At 44.2% G+C, this 9,350-nt stretch overlaps 1 protein-coding gene across 3 annotated transcripts; it reads right to left on the bottom strand.

Moving 5' to 3' along the window:
- Positions 1-2,736: 2,736 nt before the first annotated feature.
- LOC129654036 (PRAME family member 8-like) lies at positions 2,737-6,740 on the bottom strand. 3 transcript variants are annotated; one of them, XM_055583646.1, is made up of 4 exons: positions 6,625-6,740; positions 5,603-5,922; positions 4,591-5,163; positions 2,737-3,634 (listed from the first exon to the last, which is right to left on the bottom strand). In XM_055583646.1, exons 2-4 carry the CDS (start codon positions 5,887-5,889, stop codon positions 3,061-3,063), a joined length of 1,434 nt encoding a protein of 477 aa, XP_055439621.1. In that variant the 5' UTR covers positions 5,890-5,922; positions 6,625-6,740; the 3' UTR covers positions 2,737-3,060. The 3 variants fall into 3 exon arrangements, with proteins under 3 accessions (XP_055439621.1, XP_055439620.1, XP_055439619.1); XM_055583645.1 differs by having other exon boundaries at positions 5,603-5,896; positions 6,625-6,731; XM_055583644.1 differs by having other exon boundaries at positions 5,603-5,913; positions 6,625-6,730.
- Positions 6,741-9,350: the final 2,610 nt, after the last annotated feature.

Below are 9,350 nucleotides of genomic sequence, written 5' to 3'. Positions count from 1 at the left end.
GAAGAGGGTAGGCTAAAGCAGGGAAGTCATTCAGTTGTCGATGTGTCTGGTGGTGAAATTAAGTTCAATGCTGTAAAGATCAACCTGGAATGTTAGGTCCATGAATCAAGGCAAATTGGATGTGGTAGTGGAAGGAGGTGGCAAGAGTGAACATTGACACTTTAGGAATAAGTGAACTAAAATTGACAGGAATAGGTGAATTTAATTTGATGACCACTTATGTTACAGTTGATGTTAGAGATGGTTGACACTACATATCAGCTCATTACACTTGTTTAGTTGGTAAGTTGTGTCTGACTCTTTGTGACTCCATGGACTGTAGCCTGCCAGACTCCTCTGTCCATGAGATTTCCTAGGCAAGAATAGTGGAGTGGGTTGCCATTCCCTACTCCAAGGGATTGCCCTGATGCTAGGACTGAAACTGTGTCTGCTGCAATGGCAGGCGGATTGTTTACGACTGAGTCACCAGGGGGGTCATCTGGTTTGATCTCGCAGCAAGTGGCCTAAGAGTCTTGAGGCTCAGCCTGTCCATCACTAGAGAGGAGTGGAATCTTTCCTATGACCTCCCACTGCTTGTCCCTGTGCTGGCTGCTAAAGCAGCTTGGGGGAATTCTGATTTATTGGTGTCCTCATGTAAATGCTGAGTCCTTTCTTCTTTCCTTCTTGTTGAAGGAATAGAGGGTAATCATGAGGAATGAAGAATCCTGGGGCTAGTAGAGGGAAACAAGGAAAGGACTCATTTACTGAGCTCCTCCTGTATGCCAGGTCCAGTGCCAAGGTCTCAACATGCATCATCTCATTGATCCTATAGAGACTCCATTTGCTGTGTTTTCATCATTACCTCCATTTAATGGACAAGCGGTGCCTCTTGCCTAAGATCTCCCCAGCCCAAGGTCCACTCCATCAACAGAGCCAAAAACAAAAACAAAACAGCCCCAGAATCCTCAGCAATAAGCCTTCATTTGAGTGCCCTTTTTTTTTATGGTCTCTGTGTTGATTAATTTTATGTGGCATTGATTCTAGCTGTTTCTGAGATGGTGTTTCTTTCAGAAGAGATGAGCATTTGAATCCACCAACTGAGTGAAGACATCTGCCTTCACTAATGTGTGTGGACTTTATCCAATTCCTGGGGGCCTGAATGGAACAAGACAGCATCTTCTCTCCCTCTTTCTCTTTTTGCCCATGAACATAGCAGCTTCCGGCTCTTGAGACTTGAGATGCCAGGACTTACCCAGGTCCCCTGAGTCTCAGGCCTTTAGCCTTGAGTTACATCATCAGCTCCCCCAGTTTTCAGCCCTAAGCCTTGGCCTGAGTAATATACCTGACTTTGCTTGTTCTCTCGCTTACAGAAAGCAGAGTGTGGGACTCCATCTCTTAATGGTGTGAACCCATTTCCCTAATGTACAGAAGAATCTTGACCATCAGCCTTTCAACTGACTGAGCAGCCTTTCAACTTGACTGAGCAGCCTTTCAACTGCTCAGATCCACTTACTCATGGAAATTTTACTATAATAAATGTAACACTACATCATCTGCAGTCTCTGGAATCTGAGGATGTGGAACTGAGGGTAAGGAGAGTTGCCTATGAGGGATAAGATGTATATAGGAAGTGTTTCTTTTATATAGGCTGATAAATTGATGATAAAACATGCTGAACTAGTCTTCCCTATTTGGAAGAGATAGTAGGTATTATAGGAACAGTGTCCATCTCTCAATAACATGACCTACCCCACAAAAGGATAAAATTTATTTTTCTTTAATTAATTAATTAATTTTTTACTTTTGGTTGAGTTGGGTTTTTATTGCTGTGCCCCGGTTTTCTCTAGTTGTGGTGAGTGGGGGGTACTCTTCATACTGTGCATGGGCCCGTGGCTTCTCTTGTTGAGCAGCACATGCTCTGAGTGGTGGAGACTCAGTATTTGCAGCATGCCCTCTCAGTAGTTGGGGCCTGAGGGCCCTAGAGCTCTCAGGCTTCAGTAGTTGAGGTATGTGAGCTCAGTAGTTGCAGCTCACAGGCTCTGGAGCACAGGCTCAGTAATTGTGGCCCATGCACTTAGTTGCTCCAGAGCATGTGGACCAAGGTTCAATCCCTTGTCCCCTGCACTGGCAAGCAGATTCATACCACTGGACCACCAGGGAAGTCCAGGATATAATTCCTTAATGTGGTTTAGAAATAGTAAAACCATGATATATGTCTGTGTGATTTTAGTATTTGATCAAAGGACATTGTATGTCTTTACTGGTCACACTAGTTTAATTCAAGAAGGACAACTCACACTCATGGCAGGCATGGGTTGATGAGGACAAGGGATTCTGGATCATCTGCAGTGTGGATGATGCTTTCCAGAACTGAGAGCCTTGACTTGCATAGTGAAGCCCTTTCCCAGCACGGAAAGGCCAGGAACTGAGACCTATGGACCCACCAGGAGAACCATGAGAACTGCTCATGTCCAGGGCCACGGCGTGAGCCAGCAGTGATGATCCTGCCAAGAGCTCTTCACTCCAGTGGCTCATTGGCCTCTGAGTAGTTTTCCCTTATTGTGTGCATCAATCCACTGAATAGCCACGGAAGTAAGTAAAGAGATAAAAGATGTCCACAATGGAATAGAGAACTAGTGGGAATAGTAGGGTTTCAGATCATAGACTATTTGGTGTGTTTCCTTCCATCAGTCACTGGAGATTTCTGAGGTGGAAACAGAGAACACAATAATATATCATGAAGGGCACCAGTCCATGTACACTGAAAGTTTCTTTATTTCTGACCATTATTTTATAATCATCCCCTCAGAGACAATGACAATATGTGCATCCCAAATTTCCCTTCAGAAAATGAGATTCATTTTTCTGATGCTATAAACCCATAACTCTGAAAGTCCCATCACCTCCCAGAGTCTACATTTCCCACTGCAATCCTGCACCCTCGCTGGATCACCCTTCCTTTTCCCATTCACACTAAGCTGATGTCTGAAACCATAGCTCTGTTTTCACTTCATGATGTGGCTCTGTCCTAGATTTCAGTTTCCAAGTGCCCAGAAGAAAACTTCTGATGGAGGCAACCACCTAGGCAGGGTTAGTATAGCTGTATATAATGGGCTCCACGTGAGTGCATACGTCATCACCACAGTGAGGACAGGGGCTGAATGTTAGCCAAATGGTCCTGGGCTGCCCTAAGTCTCTCAGAATCTCCAACAGCTCAGTCTGAAGCTGGGGAAGTCTGCCATCTAGGAGAATACCTTGAGGGCTGTAACTCTTCCGAGGGGCAGGATACCACTCCTGAGTTAAATAGGAAAGCCCAGCAGTCTGTCGCAGCAGCTTCTCCATGACGGCCATGGAGAGGATGTTCCCACACAGGCTGAAGGACCTGAGCTGGGAGCAGCGGCTCAGGGATGGCAGGATGGCCTCAAACTGAGAGTCCTGGATCCCACACTGGTCTAAATACAGTTCCTGGAGGGTGGCTGCAACTTTCTCTAGCAGAACTTGGAGCAGCTCAGGATTAAAGTCCGTTAGGGTGACACCATTCAGTTCCAGGCTTTTTAGTTGACAGATGTTCGGACACTGGGACAGATGGGTCAAGTCTGATTCTGTAAGCTGGCAGTTAGTTATTGAGAGGTTGTCCAAGGTGGTCTTCAGGCACCTGGGGAGAAACCAAGAAATTAGTTCTTAAAACTGATGTCTACAGGTGATAGACAAATAGTTTCTACAGGGCTAATGTTAAGTCTGATGAGGGTCAATACATTGATTGCCCAGTATCTCTTGTCACTTTCACTATGTATCTGAGTCAATTCATAGAACATTGAAAGGTCTCTTCCTCATTTATCAAACAGACTACAACATACTCTACTTCCTTATGAGGATGAATGAATACAATGGAATGCCCTAGAATGTGCTCAGAGGAGCTGGACACAGAGTGTCAATCAAGCATAGACATCACTGGTTTTTAGTACTAGGTGATGAGATAGAAAATGGTTTCAGCTAAGGCTTCCTTCAGTCCAAAGTTGGGCTTCAGAGGCCAATACTTCTGGCCACTGAGGTTTTAGGGAGACATGCATAAAGAAGCAACTTACACAAGATCTCACAACATCAAATGTGATGCCTGTCTAGAGGGGCTCACTTACATCCCTGCTAACTTTCTACTACTTTCTACTACCCTTTTCTCTCAGCTCGATTAACATCCTCTCCAGAATCATACTTTTCCCATATACAAATTAATGTATCTGGAGCAAAAAATAAAAATATTTTACAGATGGGGCTCATTTTGATCAGTAATCTGATGAGCATAGAGCTTCTCTTCAGAATTGCTCTGGTTTGCTGTGGTTTCCCCACTTCAGTGCCCTCTTTATTTCCTATATTTTAAGTGATTTGAACACAGATATCTCTGCTGAAGGTAGAAATTATAATCCCTTTAGTGCTAGATCAACCATTCCAGTCAATAAATTGTACCTCCACGGTGGAGTGTCCCTTTCAAGAACCATTACACCAATTTACCCCCAAATTGATTTGTGTGGTTACAGGATATCACACTTCAGGAGAGAGTGCATTTGATATTCTAATGCTATGTTCAATGTTACCTAGCCAGTGGTCCACACTCACCTGAGCATCTGGTCCAGGCAGCCTTCAAGGAAGGAGGGAGACTCCAGATGGAGATCCCGGAGGTGGCCCAGCCTCTGGAACTGGGAGGTAATTTGTACAATGTGATCGTGCTCCTGCTTCTTGAAGGCAGATACTTGGATGGGAAAGAGACGGAATCTCTGCAAATTACTCATGTGGCCCAGGAAAGGAGCAAATGTGGCCAGGGTGGACAGATTCCAGGTGCAACTCACTTGCACCTCCTGGATACAGTCCAGCTGCACCATGCTCAGGACCTTCACAACACTGTCCATTGGCATTGAGACGATCTTCAGCTTCTTGCAACACAGGTGGATGGAAGCTTTTCTCTGGTCCACCCACCTAAGGAGGTAGGTGAGGAAGTTGTCCAGGGTCCTCTTTTTCAAGGAAAGGTCTATAAAAACCTTCAGTGGCGCCACATGCTGCTTTGTCATTGACCTGGGCTCAGCCACTGGTGTTCTTCCCGAGCTTGTGTATCTGTGAGTACTGGCTCCAGACCACATGCTCCAGAAGTTATGACCAGTGTCCCGCAAATCTAGCACCCGCAGTTTGCATCTCCTATTGAGAAAAAGAAGATTGGTGGGGAAGCATTAAAATCCACCCAGAATGAAACATTGGTCTGCAAATTTGAAAACAGACTTCCCAACTGTGCTGTAACTTCAGATTCCTGACATCACTTGCTGCCGTGCCTTCTTTCCTCTCTGACTCAATTTCTTCCATCTCCCTTACCCCTCCCTTCTTTTCTGGTTCCCCACTTCTAGTAACTTTTAGCATCATTGTGAGGAGGTGTGGCATGTTCTTTAGGCTTTTTTTTTTTTAATTGTAGGTACACCTATACTTCCCAAACATGTTTCCCTTGGTGAGGCAAGGCCTTTAGGCTTCTACATTGCCTTCTTCAGATCCCTCTGGTCCATCCCTTTCCCACCCAGTTTTCATCACCCCAGGTGTTTCCCCTGAGACACCCTGGATTTTACCAGGTTACCTAAGTCAGACTCACCTGGCGCAAACCTTCTGCACAAACAGGACATCAAGGGCTTCCAGCACTGCTTGTAGGGGCCCCACATGAGGCAGGTCAATGAGGCCCCCCAGAGGCAGGCGGGCAAAGGGCCAGGCTTGCACCATAGCCTTCAGAATTTCAGTGTGTCTCCCATTGAAGGCCTCAGTGAAGAGGGGTGGGAAGAGCTCCACGGGCAGCTGTTCCAGAGCAGAAAAGGCCAAGTCATCATCCCTCAGCAGGTGCATTCCCGCCAGGTCCAAGAGTCTGGGTGGGGTCCGTACACTCATGCTGACTCTATGCCAAAAGGAATACTGTATAAACTGTCAGAGAACAAGGCATTGGCTTCAGACCAAGCAGAGGTACACCTTAGACTGTCTCCCTACCCTTCAGAAGAACCTACTCAAGGCCAAGGTCTGTGCACTGGCAAGGGTGAAAGCACCTTACTTGGCCCATATGACACTGTGGGCTCAGTGAGCACAAAGCTGTAACTTCCCCCACTGGATTCAGAACAAGCATTTCAACCACTAGCACATTGAAATCCATCTTCTGCTTTGCTTAAATCATGTCCCACTGGGAAACGTACCAAGGTCCTGAAAGCTGACCTCAAGCTTTATTTTGGGAAGACTTTTAGATAGTCATTTAGAGCCTTAAGTCTATGGAAAGAGGACTGTCATGTGAAGCAGCGAGTCCCCATCCTTAGTTAAGCTGGATGGTAAAGATGAGAGAAATATCTATGACATGTCATGTGTACATAAAAGAAGTATTTTAAATTTTGAGAGCTAATATTACAGACATTTTATTATAAACATCTTCCTAGTAAAGACATTTAAAAATTATTTCAACTACAGTACAATCAAAATATTTGGGACTCAGGGAAAACAGCATTGAGAGATGAATGGAAACCTGAAATCTCATCGGAAAGGAAATAATTAAAAAAGAAAAACTCTCCATGCCATCTGGAGTTACAGGCTACTTGTAAGGTCAGTTAACACCATATAAGAATAGTACTGACAATAACTTACTTGTATGATGTGGTTGGTGTGGGACTCAGACCACAGACTCTATGGAAGATCTAGCCAGTGACTCTGGAGCCAGAAGATCCTGCATCCTTTCTTCAGAGGCTGAGAATCTTATAGACATTTCTGATCTCATCATCTCACTGTGTGATTAACACAATCAGAAAGGGGTACCTGATTAGATTATAGATGGCCCTTGGTCCTTGGTCCTGATTGGATCTTCATTTTTCTCCACCTTAGGTGACTGAAACAGATATACATACAGGGAACAGAAGGAATGATGGAGAAGGAATCAAAGATTCATTGATGGATTCACTCCACAAACCTTGGTTGATATTGACCAATACACTCAGTTATATTCCTGGGTTTGGTTGGGCAAAGAATTATTGGTTTCAGTCATTGAACAAGAAAAAACATAACTTGAAAGCATTATTGTTGGGGGAACTTTGCCCATATGAAAACTATCAAAATCTTCCTCAATTAACACAGCTTCATGAAAACCATCCTGTTGTTCCCAAAGTAAACAAAATACATGCACCCCTGTATCAGCTTGTCACTCAGGTGTTATGTAGAAAACACAGGGGATTGTGAGCCTATTCAGGCAGCAAAGGAAGAGCTTTGGGGGATGTGGATGGTTTTCCAGGCTTAAGCCAAGCCTTCTCTGAAGGTGGACAGGTCAAAATTTCAATGAGATGTAAGAGTGTGTCAGGACAGTTTGGAGCTGGGCATTCCCAGACAGACCATGTGAATGATTACAACAATGTAAAGTTTTTTTTTTTTTTTTTCGTTTAGGAAAGAGGGGGAGAAGGCAATGGCAACCGACTCCCGTACTCATGCCTGGAAAATCCCATGGATGGAGGAACCTGGTAGGCTGCAGTCCATGGGGTCGCTAGGAGCTGGACACGACTGAGCAACTTCACTGTCACTTTTCACTTTCAGGCATTGGAGAAGGAAATGGCAACCCACTCCAGTGTTCTTGCCTGGAGAATCCCAGGGACGGGGGAGCCTGGTGGGCTGCCGTCTATGGGGTTGCAAAGAGTCAGACACGACTGAAGTGACTTAGCAGCAGCAGCAGGAAAGAGGGAGATTTAAAGATGTTATTCTGGGTAATATTTAGAAAGTAAAATATGGTGACTTACAAAAGACAGTGTTATCGTTGAGGGTGTTTCCCCCCAGAAATTTGGGATCAGCCCAGAAAGCACATGAAAAGATTAAATCTAAGTTGTGAGAAGATGGAGGAGTGTGAGGCCTGGGATCAGACATTTTCAACACTGACAGCCACTGAAGGTGGGCACTATGAGCTCTTTGAGAACAAAGCATCAGAGAAAAATAAGTGTGGGTCACTGGCAAATAACCCTGTCACCCAGGGGCACGTGCTATCAGGAGAGGTTTTCCTAAAATTTTTTTCTCATTGAGGACACCTTCCAGATGGAAAATAGCCCCAGTCATTTTCTAGGGGTCTTGGAAGCCAACAATAATCTTATTGGCTCCTTTCTGATTTGTTGCTATTGTTCAGTCGCTAAGTCATGTTCTACTCTTTGTCACCCCATGAACTGCAGCACATCAGGCTTCCCTGTCCTTCACTATCTCCCAGAGTCTGCTCAAACTCATGTCCATTGAATCTGTGATGGCATTCAACCATCTCATCCTCTGTCACCCTCTTCTCCTGCCCTCAATCTTTGCCAGCATCAGAATCTTTTCCAGTGGGTCAGTTCTTCACATCAGGTGGCCAAAGTATTGGAGCTTCAGCTTCTGCATCAGTCCTTCCAGTGAATATTCAGGTTTGATTTCCTTTAGGATTGACCTTTCTAAGTAAATATAGATAATTTCTAACTCTTCAAACTTAACCAAGTTCAATATAGATGATGATCAGGGTAACATCAAAGGCACAGAAATAAAATGTATTTATCTCTTCATTAAAACCAGCACCTTTCTAGGGACTTCCCTGGTGGTCCAGTGGTTATGAATCTGCCTTCCAATGCAAGAGATAAGGGTTTGATCCCTGTTTGGGAACTAAGACCTCATATGCCACTGGTTAACTAAGCCCTTGTGCCTCAACAAAGACCCAGTGTGCACACACACACACAACTAAAATTAAATGATCATCATAATAAAAGTAAAAACTAAAAAATGCAAAAGTAAAAACAAACAAACAAAAAAAAAACAATGCCTTTCCCATATAAATGCAGAAGCTCGTATTGGTGTTTCAGGTTCTGCCACAATCAGGAGTGACCACCTGCACCACAGGGGGAATCTTTTGAAGTTTAAGTTAAGAAATAAAGGGAGACCCTTTCTCCATCTTTCAGAGTTTCCCATGCCTCTCTCCCATCCCATTTATTTGATGCCCAAACTTTTCCTATATACTTTTAGCCACCAAGGTGAGGACTCTTTGAAGAGTGTTCACCTCCTTGTTCACTTTGACAAAGATCCCTTTCACCATACTTCTCTCAGGATTATAAATGACCTTTGCATAAAAAAAAAGTTTGAATTGGATTCTACTCAATAGATATGTTAAGTCCCAGGCCATCCGTCTCTTTTATAAATACCTGCAACAGAGTGAGATTAGTAACAATGATAATCATAAATAGCTCTGTTATTAAACGCAAGCTGGGTGAGCAGCAGTGTGGGCACTTTTCATTTACTCCTTCAGATAACCTTCAGGGAACACCTAAAATTCACTCAAATTTTCTCCATTCTTTGACTGGTGAACCAAGGTTATTTTCAGATAGATA

Source organism: Bubalus kerabau, chromosome 5, assembly GCF_029407905.1.
Source record: "Bubalus kerabau isolate K-KA32 ecotype Philippines breed swamp buffalo chromosome 5, PCC_UOA_SB_1v2, whole genome shotgun sequence".
Taxonomy (NCBI): domain Eukaryota; kingdom Metazoa; phylum Chordata; class Mammalia; order Artiodactyla; family Bovidae; genus Bubalus; species Bubalus kerabau.
Note: the sequence above shows the minus strand (reverse complement) of the source record. Positions and strands in the feature narration are given on the sequence as shown.